General features: G+C 46.5%; 1 protein-coding gene across 3 annotated transcripts in view; it reads left to right on the top strand.

Annotated features, from left to right (window-relative positions):
* The window catches only part of SCRN2 (secernin 2), a 59,434-nt gene extending 38,732 nt beyond the window's left edge, over nucleotides 1-20,702 (top strand). For 2 of the 3 annotated variants that reach the window (XM_069237512.1, XM_069237511.1), the window contains exon 8: nucleotides 15,690-16,026. In XM_069237512.1, the coding sequence (XP_069093613.1) occupies nucleotides 15,690-15,884 (195 nt within the window). In that variant the 3' untranslated portion in view covers nucleotides 15,885-16,026. Of the gene's footprint in view, nucleotides 1-15,689 lie in introns of all 3 variants that reach the window. The other variant, XM_069237510.1, reaches the window with a different exon arrangement.
* The last annotated feature ends 202 nt before the right edge of the window (nucleotides 20,703-20,904 follow it).

Here is a 20,904-nt window from a genome sequence, read left to right as displayed (position 1 = left end):
TAATCCGGGTTGTTTGAGGTAAAGATGGGCTCCAGAGTGTGTCCTGCGGCATGCGTGGGTGCGGTGATCAGTTGTCTGAGGTCGGCGAGGTTGTTAATTAGGGAAGTGGTGTTTCGGTCATTGCGGTCCTCGATGTGGAAATTCAGGTCGTTGAGGAGGAGGTAGTCGGAGGATGCCAGGACCTGGGGGGTGGCGATGTCTACAGTGGCGTAGATGAAAGCTGGGCGGGAACCAGGTGGTCTGTAGAACAGGGTGCCACATATGGAGGAGTTGTGATCAGCATGGATCAGGAAATTGAGGTTTTCCATGGTGGTGCAGTGTTTCTTCTTGCTGGCCGTGATGCGTAGAGAGGATTTGTTCACAATGGCAAGTCCTCCGCCTGGACAGGAGGGACGGTCCTTCCTTAGGATGCTGTAGCCGACCGAGATAGCAATGGCGATGTCTCTCTGGTCTAGAGGTGGGGTTGGTTCAGGTCTCGGTAAGTAAATCGATGTTTTTTCGCGCAGAGTCGATCAGGTCCCAGAGTTCATTGGCGTGTTTATGGAGGGAGCATATGTTCAGAAGGAGGCAGTTGATAAGGTTGTGGTGGGCATTGGTGTTTCCGGGTGTGGGGTGTTCTTTTGATAGATGTGGCTACAGCTGAAGTTGCAGTTCTGGCAGGAGAAAGGTCCGTGGGTGTCCTAGGGAGATGCGGTGCAGCAATCGCTGAGACGTTTGCTGTTGAGGCGGTGGAGAGTCTAGGTGTCGTAATGGAGGGTGGCCTGGGGACGGCTCGTCTGAGATCCAGGGTTCCTGGTGCTGGGCATGGTCCAGGGGCGGGCAGGTGCAGATGGGCTTGCTTTTGGCGTGCCCTCTGTGCTGCAGCTACCATTAAGAAGGGGAGGGAGGGCGGGAAAGGCACTTCGCGGGGTGGGTCAGCGGTGGAGGGAGAGGGCGAACGACAGGCGGAAAGGCAGGAGAAGGGATAAAAGGAGTAAGAGGAGAAAAAGGAGGAAAAAAAGAGTAAAATGAGTAAAAGAAAGGATTAAAAGAGAAGAGTGAGTGAGCGGTGATATTTACTGTAGATGGCCACTGGGCCACCAGGGATTGAGGTGCAGGCAGGAGCCTGCAGGTGGAGGAGGGCCTTGAACTGAGAGTCAGGCTCTCAGTTCGATCCTGGAGGCAGAGGAGCAGCAGGAGGAGTTGGGGAGGGCAACAGACCAGCGTCTGCAGAGTAGTCTGAGTTCTTTGGGCCAAATTCCTTCACCGTAATCATGTGTCCTAAATAATCAGTCTCACTCATATAGAACTTGCATTGTTCATTCTTCAGCCTCAAACTATTCACGCTGTTTTTTGTTGTTGTTCAAAGTACCTTGTAGTCTTACATCATGTTCTTCCTTTGTCTTTCCATACCTCACAACACATTTTTCACATCTCTTTGAAACACTGCTTCTGTGGATATTAGATGTAACAGCATGTGAAGATACTTGAATGTACCAAGCAGAGTTATAAACGCCGTAAGATCCTGAGAAGAAGGATGTAATGTGATCTATTGGTACACAGATGTTAAGTCTAACAAGGAAAAATACTCACACCATCAAGGATTCATAACATCTTCGTAATGTTTGGTAGAGGATAATGATCAACTACCACAACCTTATCAAGTTCTCTCAAGTCTGCACACAACCTTACATCTCTGTTCGTTTTCCTTGCCATTACAACTAGAGACAACAATTCCGTACCTTCTACTTCTTGAGTTATCCCATCTTTCAAAAACCTCTCCAGTTCCTTTTCATGGCCTCTTTCACCATTATAGGTACACCTCTCACCTTGCACACATTCTGTACAGACCCTGGTTTCAACTTTATTTTATGAACATAATGTTTTAAACTTCCTAAATCCTTCTTAAATATATCTGGAAACTGTTATTCAACACCATGTTTACCACATAAGTATTCACACACTCTGGCAATTATTGTATATTTCTATCTTACTGACAAAGTCTCATTTGAATCCAGATATACTGCTAAATTGTTCTAGTGAAACCAGCTGACCAAGGAGCCCCTCTGCATGAAACGTAAATCTTTCCTGGAATCATCCTTCCTTTTAATTCAATGGTACCCACAAAATAACTTTATCAGCTTTCCTCCATATTTCTTAGGTTTTAGATCAGATGCTTTCAAACACACTGTCATTTTGAAATCCACTTCAAAAATTGTTTTGGGTATTAAACTTATAATTTCTCCAGAGTCAAATAACGTTTTGACCTGTCTGCCATTTATTTTTACCATTCCAGCCTTCTTGTATCTGTAGTATAAACTCCTCACTTTCCTGATCAGAGTTAGATGCAACCTCTCTCACTATCTTCACCTGTTTCGTGGTTTTACAAGACGCAGCGAAGTGACCTTTCCTACCACACATTTTACATGTGACCTTCCTCCCTGGGCATTCTTTGTAATTAGCCGTATAACTCACATTTATACAAGAATTTCTTGAACCCTTTCATATATTTTCATTCTTGTTTATTTTTTGGTGTATTTCTCAAATTCACTTTCACACTACTCTTTATAACTTGTACATTATCTTTTACTTCCTCACTCTGTGTCCCTGCGAATCTCCTCCACACATGCTTGAGAATGTTCAGTTGCTTTTTCTATTGCCAATGCGTCACTCAAAGAGGGACTGGCTTTTAACCATATTGTTTCCCTTTCTTTGTCACGCATGCAACCCATCATAAATTGATCCTGCAGTCTCTCTTCAGCTGTTGTCCCAAAGGTGCAAGCTGAGGCAAGTTTTCACAACACTGAAATATATTCTTCAACCAATTCTTCCACCTATTGCATTAGTCTCTCAAAATGATACCTTTCCATCACAGTACTCAACTTAAGTGATGTAAACCTAGTTTTTGGAGATGTCTCATGTTCACTCAAACTATTGGAATCATCATCAGATAAAACTGGTAAATGTCGAATACTTCTTGTCCTTCCGGCCCTAAACAGCGCAATAAAAGTGACATTTTCCTTTCCGCACTTACTGATGTACCGCTCTGACATAGTGCCTAAAAACATTTTTCCATTTTTGCCATGATATGGTAGGTTCGCCAGGTGATACAAAAAAGAAAAAGGCGGAGCAGTGACATTTTGCATCTTGTCTACTTTAAAGCATTATTAGCAGGAACACCACACACCCTCAACCCAACACACCCACACTGGCTCACACACACCTTACTCCAGTATCCAATTTGATACCCGAGTACCTATATAACAGGAAAAAATGTTTTGTTTTAGGTCCATATTTGATGAAATTTACAAAACCTGCCACAGCGCGAGTCCTTGGAAAGGACCGGTCACCATATGAGATTCCAAACCACAAGCTCAGTAAATAAAAGAGCTGTTTCCCATGAGTAAATAAAAGCTCATCTTTTTGTAAGTCACAGATAAGGATGTTATTCCCCCTTTTTTGTCCTTGTATGTTTCTTCCCACATGCAGTGTCTTTTTCTTGTTAGCTTTCTTGCTGATCTCCGATGGAACGCTGAGAACCACCATTAACAGCTGCCACTGATGAGTCTCCTCATGATTGCTGAGGGAAACGCCAGAAAGTGATGAAAAACAATCAAGATGGCTGCTGCTTTAGGTCACATACTGTGACCCGATGCTCCATCGTGTAAGAGAACATTCCTGTCACTGTTAACAGTGTTACGTTCATGGCTTGAGAATGTTCCTGACCGCATTGTGAATGCTGGAAGTGGAATCTTCAAGTTTTAAACCATGCCAGCCAATAAATAGGTGGAGCTCCCGCTTTATCATTTAAATTATAACTTTGTGGAGGAGGGAAAACAGCACCACTACTACCCTTTGTGTGTGCAAAAGGCCGCTTTATTGGAAACAGGTGCACTCATAAACAATACCCTGGCTTCCAGCTTCACAAAACTAAACACGTCACTATACATAAATTCACCTAACCAAAAACGCTCCCCCCTTCCCTACCCTACCCTACCCCCTCCCTTCCCCTTAAACTTGCAGTTCGTTAATCCAGTCATCCTTTTGCTGTCAATTACCTTAATAGTCAGTTGCTGCCGTCTATCTATTAAACCTGCAAGTCTCCAACCCCTATTGCCCAATTTGTTATCTTTGTTTCCCTGCTGCAGTCCACCACCTTTCCAATCTGAAAGTGTCTTGGGATATTTCCTGTCCATCCGTTATTGTTGTCACGTGAACAGTTTCTGTCTCCGCCACCAGAAAAAGGAGAGGGAAAAAACCCCTCCTTTATCTGCCCCCCACCCCCCCCACCCCCCCCCCCCATTCGCCCCAGTCAGTGTAGGCCATCCCCAACTCAGTTAATTAAGACTCCTTAAACAAACCTTATAAAACTTCCTTTAGCTGGAGCAGGTACAACTCCATGCCCATGCCCATGAAGGACAGGTGTACTCCATTGCTCCGAAAAAACTCCTTATCTTCAAAACGTAAGTCCTTATGTTCTAAATAGGTCATTCCCTTCTCCTTGCAATACAAATGCATCTCTTTATTAATTTTCCTTGCGCCTTCTCAATTGCCCCAGGCTTCCTCGCCCCTCTCTATACCCTGCGAGGAATGAAGGCTGTCCACACCATGTGGCAACCATACCATTGCCGTTGAATTTCATGCTCTTCATAATGTCCAAACCCGTCCTTCGTACTAAGTAATTTTCGCCTAAGTGGAGAAGCACTACATCGGGACAAAACCCCCGTCCCCGGACCCACTACAATGTCCCCAACAGTTCCTGTCAAGCCATCCCCCCTTTACCTTCCCAGCGTACATGGTATCTGTCCCTGTCCAAACCCCAAATTGTCCCCAATAGCTGTAGTCCGCGCTTGTCTCCCGGCCCACTTGATAAATGAATGGCCCATGACCTAGATTGAGAAACATCGCACAGCTGGTCCGAGCACTGAACCTGCAGCAGGAGAGAAAACAATTACCATTCCAACGCATTAAATCCTCCTCTCACATACCTTTTTATAGGCATTCGACTTCCATCTTCCTAAAGCCAGCAAACCCTCCTGCTTCCAACCTCTACATTCTGCCTCTGTTGCCATACCTATCCTAAAGGAATGAGTCCCAAACTGCGCCGCCTTCAGCCCAATTGCCTGCAACCCTGCCCTCATCACTGCTAATAGCTGATAGGCTGATGCCGCCTTACCATGCTCATGACAGAAAACCCCTCTTCCTATATCCTGTGAAATGGCCCTCAACCCCACACCTAGTTGGAGTGGGCAAATCTCCGAAACGGGTTAAGCCGCCAAAAAAACATGCCTGCCTCTTCCCCTCTGATCTGTCTTAGATTTCTGTAAGCGAAGCACTACACCCTGTGTCCTAATGCAAACGTCGCCCCACTGAATCCCCTGGTGTGATGTAGACCCCAACTGTTCTGACACACGAAATGCCCCAAAAAACATCCACGACATGAGGGTACAAAACAATAAACATTCGGCCTCATTGAAGCAACCACCCTCAATGCCCGCAGAAGCCTCTTCAAAAGGCTCAATGTAATAGGCTGTCTCACCTCCCCCCCCGTGGTCTCCTCCCTAGCCCAACCCTCCAAAGTTCTCTGCCCCAATTCACCCGCCGTCAGCGCGTATCCCCACAAAAGCTTCCCCATGAATGCAATGCCAGCTAGTTTCCCTGCAATGGATACCTTGGACAAGCGACGTCCCACTAAATCCATAATGAAGTTTACCACATCGTCCACTCTGTCTTTCCCAACCTGTCGTCTCCGAGCCCCGGATAGCAAAAATTCAAGTCACGCCCTGACATACGCCTGGTGTGTGGAGGGAGCCAAAGAATTTACCCCCAACCGCAGCATCCTCCGTCTCCTATGGTCCACAACGTCATTGGCATTGTCGTCCTGCACAGTGCCTCGTCCGCAACCAACCCATAGAACCTCTCCCACTGCGAACGAGACAACGCATCCGCAATGTCATTGTTGACTCCCGGCATTTGACGCGCCCTGAAATAAATGTCACGATGCAAACAGTCCAGAACAAAAACGTGCAGCAACTGCAAAACTTGTACCTCCCTGGCAGACTGTCAGTTTACCACCTGAACAACTGATAAATTATCTACTCGAAACAACACTCGTTTGTGCGTCAAGAGGTGGCCCCAAAGCCGGACCACCACCACTAAAGGAAATAACTCCAAAAATGCAATGCTGCGCCCTCCTGACCGCCACGCTGCTAGCCAATCCTCCATACAAAACCTTCTTGCCAATACATGCCAAACCCCGACGCATCTGAAAATATTTGGACATCCCATTCGCACAACGGCCATGTTTGAATAGGAAGTCCATTGAAGGACTCCAAAAACTCGCCCCACATCCTCAAGTCCTCTTTCACCCCGCGTCTCACGTGATGTTGCGGCAAACTGTGTCCTGACAAAACCATCCCTAGTCTCCTAAGAAACGTCTGGTCTGCTCTAACTACCCTGCATGCAAAATTAAGATGCCCTAAATGCACTTGGATGTCTTTCACCGTCCCCTTTCTCTTCCTGACCATCAATCGTACCAACTCCAGCATGACTGTTCGTTTATCCTCTGGCACCCGAGCCACCATCGCCACTGAATCAAATTCAATACCTAAAAAGATCAAGGCCGTGCTGGGCCCGACTGTTTTTTCGGGGGCCAGGGGTACACCCAGGGCCCCCATGATGTCCTTAAATTGCCCAAGTACTGTTTCACAGCAGTTGGAACCCTGGGGCCCGTGAAGAAAAAAATCATCCAAATAATGGGTCCCCTCCCTGTGCCCAGTCACAGTCTGAAAAATTGAAGCACTCAAAAAGAGAACAAGAAATGGAACAGCCCATAGGAAGCGCCTTATCTACATACCACCTGTTCTGGAACTGAACACCCCAGCAATTCAAAATCACGAGATTCACCGGCAGCAACCAAAAAGCTGATTTAATGTCAGTTTTGGCCATCAATGTGCCGGGGTCCAACGACACCACCATTGCCATGGCCACATCCACCATCGCATACAACACCTTTGTCACCTCCTCTGGAATGAAATCATTAATGGAGGAACCTTCCGGCCAAGATAGATGATGTATGAGGCGAAATTATCCTGGTTCTTTTTTTGGAACAGCTCCAACGGGGGACACAATAAGATAAGGGAGAGGCCAATCCGAAAAAGGGCATTCCATGCGCCCTTCGGCCACCTCCTTCTCCAATTTGAGCAGCAGCAGCTCTTCCTTCCCTCGCACGGGACGCAAATTCTCCGCCCAACGCCGCTGTCTAGGCCCTGGGTATCCTAAGTCAAAACCGTGCGTAAAGCCCTGGAGCAATAATTGTCCTGTCTGTTTGTTACCATACCACCCCACCCAATAACAGAGTTTATCCAATCTAACTGGAGTAATAGTTTTTTCCCAAAGGATTCTGTACACCTCGAGAGCGGGCTTGGCATTTGCTTCCTTGACCACTTCCTCCCTGCCACGCATCAGAGGATCCAGCCCCGCCTGTCCCGTAGCAGTTAATGAGGGGATGTCGACCCGCGCATTTGGAACACTCATGCCGGAACTTGAAATATTCGCAGAGTCCCTTATTAAAGTCTCAGCACGCTCCTGTCTTGGGAGCTCTGCCTCCTGACCCTCCCTTGGTGCCTGTTTGCCCCACCCTGGGTGGGGCGCTCTCGAAAGGGCCGATACGTGATAGGCAAGCCACTCGCTGTGAAAATATTCTTGCCAAATTTTGAAGGTCCCATCGTATGTTGCCACAAGTCTGCATTGATTTCCCCCCGTTGAACCTCTGCATCCGCTGCCATACGGGCCCGAAATTCCTCATCATATTGCACTCGAGCATATCCTCCGTAATTGAGGTATGCCTTCCGAATCACGTCCATGCATTTGAAGAGCGCCACTGCCCTGTCAGGAAAACGCTCACAATATATGCTTGCAAAAATCAAAAATGCAGTGGTCCAGTTCTCAATGGTCACTGGAACCTTGGGGCATTTTGCTAATTCATATTCTTCTTCCTTTGAACCCTCTTTGGACCTGACTTCCCGATGATGCAATTTTAACATTTCAACATACTCCCCTTTCCAAATTTTCTCCTTTGTGGCCGCCATAAGATGCGCCCCAAGTGGCTTTGCTGTGCCCATATAGGGCAAACTTTTTAGTTTGCCCGTCACCTTCTCGTCAGTTGATCCTCACCGGATTTAACTGCCTTCTCCCCAGGCCCTGCGCTCCCTGCTTCCTTCTGATCTGGACTCACCCCTACATCCTGGACATATACCCCTTTGTGCAGCCGCTCCCCCGCACCATCCGCATGCACCTCTATTGCCACCAACACCATGTTGGGGCACGATGCCCCCACTCCTTTACCTTTTTGCAAAGACAGGGGTCGCTCCATAACCGTCCGTCTTGCCGCTCCAACCGGTCCTGATCCGATGTCTGCTCCCTGAAAAGACTGACAGACAGCATTAGATAACCCCCCTTTACGACCCCACCAGACCGCTTCCTCCTCCTCGCGTAACTCCCCCTCCTCAACACTGTCCTCGCCAAATCCAATACATCATTGCTGGCACTCTCCGTGCACTCGCTCAGCCAAACCTCCTCCCACCCCCTGGCTTTTTTTTTAACCTCTGTTACCGATCCTGGTGGTTGCAGCTAGGGGGACTTCCCTAGCTGCTTGGTCTGGCCAGGCTGCTGATTGCCAGGCGCCACGCCACCGAAGGGTGCAAAACCCTTTCCAGCGCTGCCCAGTCATACCAACCTTGGCCTTTCTCTTGTCCTGCTCATGCCTCCGCGTTGGTGTGATCCAGCCGGCTGTCCTGGGCACTGCCTTCTCTTCCTACCAGGGTTCCCGGGCTGCCCCAAACCCGCCTGAGTCACTGCTTCCCCCACCGGACTGACCCTGCCAAAAAAGGTCTGATGTGCTGGTGAGCCGTGGGTGAAAACACGCCCGCCCTCCCGGCACTGAAATTCACTCCCTTCCGTCCCCTGACAAACTGCCCACCCCTCTTCCGACCCCTCTTCCGACCCCTCTTCCCACCGCGTGGCCCCATAGCCCATCACCTGCACGTTTTTGCTGTAAGTTCGCCGTGGAGGGAGAACTTTGAGCGTTATACCATCCTCTTCAACCTCCTGTTCCTCCTCCTCTTCTCCACTCCATTCTAAGAGGGAGCTCCGCCCTTGTGCCCCGCAGCACTGTGCCATTCCCCCTCCACCCCCAACACCCCCCTAAATCACCCCCCCCCCCCCCCATCCCTCACTCCATTACCTCACCACTCCTCTCTTCCACCAATACCTGCTGTGGGGCTGTCACCCCTCCACATTGAAGAGCATGCTTGACCCCCCCCCCCCCCCCCAAACCTGCAGGCCTCTCTACATAACTGACCCCCACACACACCCCTACCAGCCCATCCCCATCAGTATGGGCATGCGCCCCACCCCGCTCCCCCCGGTTGGTCCTCTCCACCCTCTCCCCCGGTGCGGACAAGCAAACTTGCCGGCGATCCCATGAGCTGGCCACACCCGCATCGTAACGCTTGCAACGCGCGACCGGACTGGCAAGCCAGAAGGCTTCCCTGGCATGCCAGCAGTCCTCCCCTCGGAGGCCCCAAAGGCGGTAACACGCTTCCCCTACCCACGCCCATTACTCCTCACCTGACGCTCCAACTTTTGAGTGCCGCGCGGGGGGCGAGCAGGCCACCACGGCTGCCGCCACACCGCTTGCTGCACGTCGTGCCGGCCAGGTGCTCCCGACCACACCCTCAGCCAGGAGATCCAAGCGCCTCCCGCAGAAGTCTAAGGACCTGCGACACTCAGTCGTCCATTGTTATGGCAACCAGGTAAGCACGACCGCAAGTGCAGACAAAAATGTGTTTTATAATAGAGCCCTAAACAGGACTGCCACAGCCGCATATAAGCAAACACGAAACACGACACCGTCGACAATGTCTCCTACACGCTCCGCAAAAGCGAAGGGGAAAAACGGCCTTGACGCTCACTGAAAAATCGGCAGCCCACCAGCCACTGTGTCACCACCTAAAATGGTGACCGCCACAAAATGGCCCCCTATTTAACCACCCGCCTACCAATAAGAAGCCCGAAACGCGCCCAAACGGTGCTAGTGGGCTGTACCACCCTCCACAACCTTCCCGGGGGGGGGGGACCTCCCGTCCTCGGCTCCCCCCCAGGACCCATATCTGGTTTAAAACGCCTCTGGCATTTAACATTTCTGATAATCCTATACTCCTTGAAATGTAACTCTACTGCTGTGCAGAACTGCTGTGAAAGTGCTAATGTCAGACTCACAGCATTGTCGAGTAAAGGCACAAATAGATGCCACAGCACGTACCGTTGGTTTTATGTTGTCGTTCTGTCATTTTGTTGGCCTCCTAAAAAAATATACCAGTGTGCTGTCACGCTTGAAAATCGTTGCAATCAACTCTATGTTTTCCAGTTTCCACAATAATACTAGAGAACAGTAGTTCTGCTTAAATTTCGCTGGTAGTGCTGTATAAGATGGGAAACATCACTTACAACGCAGTAAATGCAACAAGATGCATTTACCATGATGCCTTTACAACACATATGCATTTACCATGCATGCCTTTACCACGAATATACCTTTTACCACGCATGCCTTTACAAATTTTGTTGTAAGGGCACGAATAGTAAAGATGTATGTGTGGTAAAGGTTTTAAAGTTAAGTACTGGTAAGTATTAAGTGGGTTGGGTGACATTTATATGTATATATATATATGTGTGTGGATATATATATAATAATAATATAGTGTTTCGGGTGGGTACTGGTTATTGGTGGTAAATGCATTTTTAATTTTTAGTGTGGGTATGGGATTTGGGGTGGTAAGGACATTTTTCGGTTTTAGGGTAGGCTTTTTGGATGCTGAGGGCTTTTTTAGGTTTAAGGGTGGGTATGTTTTTTTGGGTGGTGAGGGCATTTTTCGGTTTTAGGGTGAGTATGGGATTTGAGGTGGTAAGGGGTGTTTAGGTTTAGGGTGGGAATGGGTTTTGGGTGGTAAGGTAATTTTTAGGGTTTAGAGTAGGTAGGGTTTTTGGGTGAAAAGGTGTGTGTGTGTGTGTATATGTATGTGTGTGTGTGTGTGTGTATATATATATATATATATATATATATATATATATATATATATATATATATATATAGAATGTACCTCTACTTTTTACCATGCAATGCCTTTACCAGCTATGCCTTTACTCCAAAAGTTTTGTGGTAAAGACATGCGTGGTAAAAGCATATGCGTGTTAACCCCTTCGCTGCCAGGCCTTTTCACCCTCCTGTGCCAGGCCTTTTTTTGGCTATTTGGGGCAGTTCACATTTAGGCCCTCATAACTTTTTGTCCACATAAGCTAGCCAAGCCACATTTGCGTCCTTTTTTTCCAACATCCTAGGGATTCTAGAGGTACCCAGACTTTGTGGGTTCCCCTGAAGGAGGCCAAGAAATTAGCCAAAATACAGTGAAAATTTCGTTTTTTTTTTAAAAAAAATGGGAAAAAGTGGCTGCAGAAGAAGGCTTGTGGTTTTTCCCCTGAAAATGCCATCAACAAAGGGTTTGCGGTGCTAAAATCACCAGCTTTCAGGAACAGGCAGACTTGAATCAGAAAACCCAATTTTTCAACACAAATTTGGCATTTTACTGGGACATACCCCATTTTTAAAAAATGTTGTGCTTTCAGCCTCCTTCCAGTCAGTGACAGAAATGGGCGTGAAACCAATGCTGGATCCCAGAAACCTAAACATTTCCGAAAAGTGGACAGAATTCTGAATTCAGCAAGGGGTCATTTGTGTAGATCCTACAAGGGTTTCCTACAGAAAATAACAACTGAAAAAGAAAAATATTGAAATTGAGGTGAAAAAAACAGCAATTTTTCCCTACGTTTTACTCTCTAACTTTTTCCTGCAATGTCAGATTTTCGAAAGCAATATACCGTTACGTCTGCTGGACTCCTCTAGTTGCGGGGATATATAGGGCTTGTAGGTTCATCAAGAACCCTAGGTACCCAGAGCCAATAAATGAGCTGCACCCTGCAGTGCGTTTTCATTCTATACCGGGTATACAGCAATTCATTTGCTGAAATATAAAGAGTGAAAAATAGCTATCAAGAAAACCTTTGTATTTCCAAAATAGGCACAAGATAAGGTGTTGAGGAGCAGTGGTTATTTGCACATCTCTGAATTCCGGGGTGACTATACTAGCATGTGAATTACAGGGCATTTCTCAAATAGATGTCTTTTTTACACACTCTCTTATATTTGGATGGAAAAAATGTAGAGAAAGACAAGGGGCAATAACACTTGTTTTGCTAATCTAAGTTCCCCCAAGTCTCCTGATAAAAATTATACCTCACTTGTGTGGGTAGGCCTAGCGCCCGCGACAGGAAACGCCCCAAAACGCAACGTGGACACATCACATTTTTTTAAAGAAAACAGAGGTGTTTTTTGCAAAGTGCCTACCTGTAGATTTTGGCCTGTAGCTCAGCCGGCACCTAGGGAAACCTACCAAACCTGTGCATTTTTGAAAACTAGAGACCTAGGGGAATCCAAGATGGGGTGACTTGTGGGGCTCTGACCAGGTTCTATTACCCACAATCCTTTGCAAACTTCAAAATTTGGCTAAAAAAAACAAGTTTTCCTCACATTTTGGTGACAGAAAGTTCTGGAATCCGAGAGGAGCCACAAATTTCCTTCCACCCAGCGTTCCCCCAAGTCTCCCGATAACAATGATACCTCACTTGTGTGGGTAGGCCTAGCGCCCGCGACAGGAAATGCCCCAAAACGCAACGTGGACACATCACATTTTTTCATAGAAAACAGTGCCTACCTGTGGATTTTGGCCTCTAGCTCAGCCGGCACCTGGGGAAACCTAGCAAACCAGCGCATTTTTGAAAACTAGAAACCCAGGGGAATCTAAGATGGGGTGACTTGTGGGGCTCTGACCAGGTTCTGTTACCCAGAATCCTTTGCAAACATCAAAATTTGGCCCAAAAAAAACTTTTTCCTCTCATTTCGGTGACAGAAAGTTCTGGAATCTGAGAGGAGCCACAAATTTCCTTCCACCCAGCGTTCCCCCAAGTCTCTCAATAAAAATGGTACCTCACTTGTGTGGGTAGGCCTAGCGCCCACAAAAGGAAATGGCCCAAAACACAACGTGGACACATCACATTTTTTCACAGAAAACAGAGGTGTTTTTTTCAAAGTGCCTACCTGTGGATTTTGTCCTCTAGCTCAGCCGGCCCCAGGGGGGGCAGAAATGGGCTAAAATAAATTTGCCCCAAACCCCCCCAGGGAGCGACCCTTGCCTACGGGGTCGCTCCCCCAGCGTGACATTGGCGCCAACAAAAAAAATCCCCGGTGCCTAGTGGTTTCTGCCCCCTTGGGGGCAGATTGACCTAAAATCAGCCAATCTGCCCCCAAGGGGGGCAGAAATAGTCCTAAATACAATTTACCCCCCAGGGGAGCGACCCTTGCCTAATGGGTCGCTCCCCATCTCTAAAAAAACAAACAAACAAAAAAAAAAACACACAAAAAAAATTTGCCCTGGTGCCTAGAGGTTTCTCATCAAAATAGGCCAATCTTCCCCCAAGGGGGGCAGAACTGGCCTAAATATAATTTGCCCCCTAGGGAAGCGACCCTTGCCTAAGGGGTCGCTCCCCACCTGAAAAAAAAGATCCCTGGTGCCTAGAGGTTTCTGCCCGGGGAATACATTTCCTTCCCTTTGAAGCCTCTCTGGGCCTCCCCCACGTGATCGAAAGAGAAATGCAAAGCATTTCTCAGCTTCCAGCGCGATGGGGGAGGCCCTGTGACAAATCAGCGCGCGCTGACGTCACAGGAGGGGGGGGGGGCGGGGGTGGAAGGGGAAGGGCTTCCCCTTCCATCCCTGCCTTGGAGGGGTGGGTGGGGAGCACAACAGTTCCCGGGTGTAGGACGAGGTGACCTCGTCCAAGCCACCCGGGAACCGGTGCCTTGGACGAGGTCACCTCGTCCAAGGCACCCGAAAGGTTAAAAACATTTAGTGGTAAGTACATTCATGGTAATGACCATGCATTGTACTTACTGCGTGGTAAAGACATGCATTGTAAGTGCATGCGTTGTTCCATCATACATTTGAATGAGATATACTCTGTTGTTGGGGCTTACAGCCATTGGAAAACTGGTTCAGACTTGTATCACTGTTGGGAAACTGAGGAGACTCATGGCTGCCACCAAAGTTATGCAGTTCTCATCCAGAGGTGGGTTTGCCCCTAAATTCTACTAGAATGTGCTTTTCAATGGTTGTCTGTGCTCTGATATACCTTACAGACTAAGCAGGTAGTCCCTTTGACAGGAGCTGTGGCAAATTCTACCAGGGACCCTTTTGAGGTTCTCTCTGCTGCATGTCCTAAATCAGTATCCTTTCTAGTGTTAGGGTCCATACTGAATCTGTCTCATCCAACGCTGTTTCCCAAGCTGGACACCCTAAACTTTGACTTGTATACAAGCAACATGAGTTAGCATAGAATACTCTTTCGCTATCAACCATGTTTTGTTGGGGTAGGACTTCTAGTAAGAACTTAACCTTACCACCCACTGCTGCCGTCCTCATTTACATCGGACTGCAAATCTCTACCACGTGCTGTTTTACATCACATCTCATTTCCAACTTTGCAATTTATGGCAGTTCAATGAACGGGCACAATTAATAATGTTAAGGCCCTCCCATAGGTCCAGCCCCTACCATCACTTGTGGAAGTTTTAAATGAGATGTAAATAAGAAACTGAATAAGTATGTGGATGCAAGTTCTATGATTATAGATGTAATTTGTCATATTTTACATCATGTGATGTGTTACTTTCTGTGTGGAAATATGTTTCATGTTGGAAACCGTGTATTGTGGGGGAGGGATTTAAAGGTTAAGTAAACATGGCTAGATGGTTAGGATAGGAGCTCAGGCTTAGGCCATACCATTACTTGTGAATTTCACTTCTCTTTTGGTTTGGATTGTAGACACTATTAGACCACTACCAACCATAACACCCTTTAACTTGATTTTTTTTAACATTCCTGGCTATAATATAATGGTGACGCGAATAGGGTGTTGAGTTACCTGTCCTGGGCCTCATTCACCCTAATTATACTTATGAGTGAAGGAGGCTTTTTCATTCCATCGTCTCCTACTGATCTGAGTTCTGCCACGCTGCTGGACTCTACTCCAAGGAGCTCACCGTGCAAGCTATGAGAGCCAAGATGGTATCTGTTGCTTTCTTGTGCCTTATTCCCATTTATATGTTTTGCCAGACAGCCATATGGGCTTTGTCAGATGTGCTCTTATTCACTATTCCATGGTTGTTACCTCAGGTTGAGACTAAGCTCTGTAAAGAGTTGTTAACAAACTTGTTTAACTAGTGCTTCAGGAACAATTTCTGCACTTTAGAAGCTCCAGTGCTGGTATTTCATAGCCTCCAGACCCTTTCTTTCATTCTCCCCTCTTACCCCTCATCGTCCGCTGTCATTAGGTATAGTTGGAGTCCGTAATGCGCATGCTTCCCATTAACTTTTACCGTGCAAGCTATTTTCTGGTGCCTCAGACAGTAGTTTGGGACTTGGCACGTCGTATGAGTCTTGAGGAAGTGGAAGAAGATTCTGAACTACAAGTATAAATGTCTGGATTTAGTAGAATTTACTCATTCTGTAAGTTTTGATACATATGTCCTATTCACACAGGAGGAGAGTGAGGCGCTCCACCGTCAGATGAGGGGGCTGGAGCAGCAGAGCCTGGAAGCTATAAACGACGTGATGGAGGGAAAGATGACACTCATTGCGGATGAACTTGGTGACCTCTTCTTCGATTGTGTGGACACTGAAATCAAATTTTACCTAAAAGTGCAGGAATATTGTGGTGTATGTATAGAGGTGTGAGCAGAAGTGTACTGGCACGCTTGCTTGATCATACCTCTGCGATAGAAATCCTTCGCACACTGCATCTATCGCACCCAAGAAGTTAACCTCTGCGATGACACACCCTGCTGATATGAAATCATGAGGGTAACATAATGGTGCATGGTAAAGGGGGTAACCATGGTTGAACTAATATGTTATTGCAGATTTTTCATTGTTTAACCTTCTCCACAACTGTGAAAAGTCAAACTACACTGTGAACTCCTGAGCTCTAGGATGAGTTGTCAATAGAAACCTTAACAAAGACGTTAATTAGAATCTCTAATGTGTTGGAGTCCAGCTAGCACGGGTTCTTGTTTTCAATGCCTTTGAATTTACTTATTAGATGATAATTTACCGACTGTATCCTTTTTCGACTGGTGAAAGCAGGGTTAGTAAAGATGAAGGAACCACAAAAGGGCCGTCATAGTCACCAGCTTAGGTAATTAAAACCGATAAAGAGCCCTAGGCCCGCCATCCATTCTTTCCATTAGCCTGCCTCCAGTATCACCAGAGTTGTGTATTCGCCTGCCAACAAAAAAAGTGATTAATTTAGTGAGTTAGACACACCAAATAAATGAAGGAAAACATTTCCAGTAGAATTTTCAAAAAGGTACGTTCAGTTGGAGGCCAGACTCACTGGCTTTGGCATTTGATTTGTGTGTTGTTGATACCACCGAGGTAGATAGCTAAATCTGTGTGTAACCAGACCTAAGGATGCAAACATTTCCAGGCTGAACAAGAAAGCCTAGTCCTTTTGCAAAGCTTCCAAAACTGGTGCACAGCTAGGTTCTAATTGAACCTGATTTTCTCAGAGAAGGAAACTTAGCACAGAGAGAAGTGATTTTCCCAGGGTCAAACTACTTTTATTAAATGAAAAAGTTGGGATTAAAACCTAGGTGTTCTTATTTTACATATGCAGTTACATCACTGCTCATCAGTTTAACCCCTTAATGCTGACGACTCCCCAGCCCCTCCCAGGTAAGAGCCCTTTTTGACAGTTATGGCAGTTTGTTGTTCAGCCTTCATAACTTTCTTTCTACAAAAGAAAGCTGTCAATTATGTGTCCTCTTTGGGGAATGTCAAGGTACTCCTGGTTTGTGATTTACTATGCAGGAGCCAGAGAAAACAACCAAATTGTTGCATTTTTTTTTACACAAAACACACATAAAATGTGGAGGGAAATGTTGTGCAAGAAAGTGTGTTTTTTGTTGTTGTTTTTTTTTTTTTTTTTACTAAAAAGGGCATCAACAGAGGTAGTCGGTGTTTCCTATGTGTGCATTCATACCTACCTTAGTGGGGCAAAAGAGGTGGGAAAGCTATACATTTCTCAAAAATAGACACACATTTGCATTCTGCATGGGGTCATTTATGCAGGTTGATATAGGGTTTCCTATAAAAAATAATAATAATTGAACTAGAAAAGTAATGATGATATGTAGGAAGCAAGAAATACGTGATTTAGATTTTCATTTGCAAGTTTTTAAACTGAAAGCCTATCTACAAAATTAATATACCATTACATCTGCCCCAGTCATCACAACCGCGACCCCCCCCCCCCCCACTGCACCGCCTCAGACGATGACACAACACCAATCATGAAACACCTCAACTTCCAGACCAAACCACCATCAGAGGAACCCTCGCCTACAGACCACCTGCATCCCCCCTCCCCCCGGCCACAGCTTCTGCAACTCTATCCCTGACTTCATTTCTCCTCTGGCTATCGACTCCAACCATCGCTCCTTCCCGAGGGACCTGAACTTCCACCTAGAATGCCTGGATGACGCCTACTCTGCCTCACTCCTCGAAAACATGAGCATCTTCGGCCACTCCGAGCTGGTCAGCGCCCCCACACACAGCGCAGGACACACACTGGACCCCATTTTTTTCCACCAGCGACAGTCAAGTTCTCCCACACCACCGTGGTAACATGGACTGACCGCAACGTCGTCCACTTCACCATCAATGGACTGCCTGAACCCTGATGAGACACCCCCCCAACACCCCATGCCGCAACTGGAGCAAAGTAACGGAAACACCCTGGACTGCCGCCTTCAAAGAACCAGACTCATCCGCGCGGACACCCTCGAGCGCCGTGTTCAAAACTTCTCCTACTGGATCTCCACAGCCGCCGACACCATCGCCCCCTAAAAAGCACCACTAGTAGCAAGCCCACTAAGCAAGCCAAATGGTTCACCCCAGAACTGCTGACCCTCAGATGTCACTGCAGGAAACTCGAGAGACACTGGCGCTCCAACAAGGCCCCTGCCAACCTTGACTCCTTCGGGTCTGCCCTCAACAAATACCACCACGGACTCAGGGAGACCAAGAAAGAAGCACTCACCACTGGCATTGAGGCGAGCACCAACCACGGCAAAGAATCATCAGGGAATTTTCATGCCCCTCCACCACAGAGAACACATTCCACCCCTCCCAAGCCTTCTGCGACTCGTTATCGGACTATTTTCACCATAAAATCGCTGACATCTACAGCAACTTTGACCCCTACCCCACAGACCTCAACTACTACAAACTATCAATGATAGTCAATGGTTGAGATAGACTGGGGCCTAAGCACAATTTGACGCTCACCGCAGTGGATCGTGGGTTAGATACACCAATCAGGTCCATCCTGGTCAAAGATTTTTACCTTCTGACTTTCGTCCTTCAAATCCCAATCATCAACAGGAGTACATTTCTAAAGTCCCCAAAGTACTCAGGGGAGCACTTAAAAACTCAGAGTGTAGGGCAGAGGCCAAGCAGCAGGGTCCAGTCCATGTCCTCTTGCCACTGATCAGCTGGACAGTTGCAGGAAAAGGCCTCTTGTTGCTCTTGTCCATGTAACTTTAACAGGAGGTCTGACTTATGATCTTTGGAGTCCACCTCTTTGCCCAGGGTACAAGAGAGAGCAGGTGCAGTCATCCAGAGCTCTTCTAAGATTGCAAGCAGCAGATCAAGCCCTTAACCTGCTATTCTCTTCTTGCTCTTCCTGCCAGTAGTGTCTGAAGTGGGTGCCGGGAGATGCCACATTTATACCTGGCTCAAGCTAGTGGATGGGAATGACTCCTGGGCATGCCCTAAACAATGGGATAAATGTTGTTGAGGCACATCCTAAGCACTTCTCAAGATGGTGAAAGTCCTCTGCCACACTAAACCTGAGCTCTGAAGGCTGGGGATGTTGTGTGGGAAATTACTATGGTAATCCTAGTACCCATTCACATCTAACTCTAAACTCCAGTTTGGGGTACCCACTGTATGAATATTTTACTTGGAGACAGACGTCTGGTAGGGCAAAGCAGGGGTTTCCAACAACCAGTGGGTACACAACAATTTTTTGGCATCCCGTTACTCATCCTTTTTAGTGCACTACTAGTCTTATATGGAAACCCAGCAAACCTATCAAGCAGAATTGACAATCAAGCAGGATTTGCCACTGTAGTGTCAAAAAAGCCACAGGGTGGGAGTCATCTCTGCCTCTTCAGGTCAGTCTGTTGTTTGCTGCTAGGAAGCATTTCCTACCTTTTTCATGCCTAGTCAAATGCTAATTACTGGCTTGCAGAAGCAGGGAAGAAAATGCGCATTTAGCCTCCAGGACCTTCAGGCATGGAAAAGATAACTTTCTAAAAGTACTGTTCATTAATATTTATTAATAATCCAACTTCACCATTGAATTGTATTTTTAATCACTATTAAAATAGTTGTATACTTATTTTTCTAGCTGGCCCCATTCAGGAGATACAGTATTAGTGTTTTAATCTGCACTCTGGTTTTCTACATAGGATAGCTGGGCCCTACACATTAAAAACACGTTTTGGATTTTAGTCATTGTAAGGACATGTTAGCATTCATTTTATACATGCCCTACTTTAAACCACCAAGCATTCTTCCTTGTGAGCCACAAAGCCTACATAGGGATGCCTTATTAATATTTAAAGGCAGATTTTTGACTTGTCAAAAGGGTTTGTTTTGAAAGCTTGTGTTGCAGATATTGAACTGCCACAGTCAGGCTACAATGATAGACCTGAAGCCATGTTTTACACTGTCACTGTAGTAGATAGCACATATAGGTGCTACATTCAACTAGTGACATTTAACTTACAGGCCCTGGGTACATTTTGTACCATTTACTAGGGGCTTGGAGGTAAGTAAAATATATTATTTAAGAATGTGCAAAGCCCAGGGTCAGAGAGCACGCACAAGACTGGTGGCTCACATGCAGTGTGACTGAAAACAAAGGAAACATGGCAGCTCCACACAAGAGAAGGGCCCATAAACCCACCTGGGCATATGGAAGAATTCGGACCAGACAGAATATCAAAAGAATACTTATCAATCTGGGCTGTATGGTGGCAAAAAGAGACATTGTCCAGAAATGGGGATCAGGGTACATTCCTATGCATCGGAACTGGGAGACGGGAATGGAATACTGCAGGATTATTGAAAAAGAAGTATTCAAGGGCAGAGGCTGTATGAAAAAAAAATACGAAACAATATGGAGAGGATGGGACATGGAAACAGACACGGAAGCGGGCAATTGATTGACAGAATTACTTAATAAATGAACAGTATACAAGCAAGCAGACATAAGAACTACATAACTCATACAGAGAGATAGTTCAGCTACACAACTGGTTGGCTAATCCGGGCTGGAGGGACCGGAAAGATACAGAATGTGTGACTGGATGTAATCAGTTTAAGTTCTCAGTTATGGAAATGTTGGGACTTATATAATGATATGCGATGTATCACTGTAAGAGATGACAACAAATTCAATAAAAATATATTGCAAAGAAAAAAGACTGTGCAAAGTCAACCATGTTTGAAGGGGGAGCACAGGCACTTTACGACCAGTGAGCAGGGATAAAGTGCATACACATCTGACAACAGAAAAAAATTAGTGTTCAGAAAAAGGCAAAAAAAATATGGGGCGGCGTTTAACAGAAAAGGCTGATTTCCTACAACTCCGTTTTTTTGTTTTGTTTAGCCAGAATGGCCTGCA

The sequence above is a fragment of the Pleurodeles waltl genome, chromosome 6 (assembly GCF_031143425.1).
Source record: "Pleurodeles waltl isolate 20211129_DDA chromosome 6, aPleWal1.hap1.20221129, whole genome shotgun sequence".
NCBI lineage: Eukaryota > Metazoa > Chordata > Amphibia > Caudata > Salamandridae > Pleurodeles > Pleurodeles waltl.
Note: the sequence above shows the minus strand (reverse complement) of the source record. Positions and strands in the feature narration are given on the sequence as shown.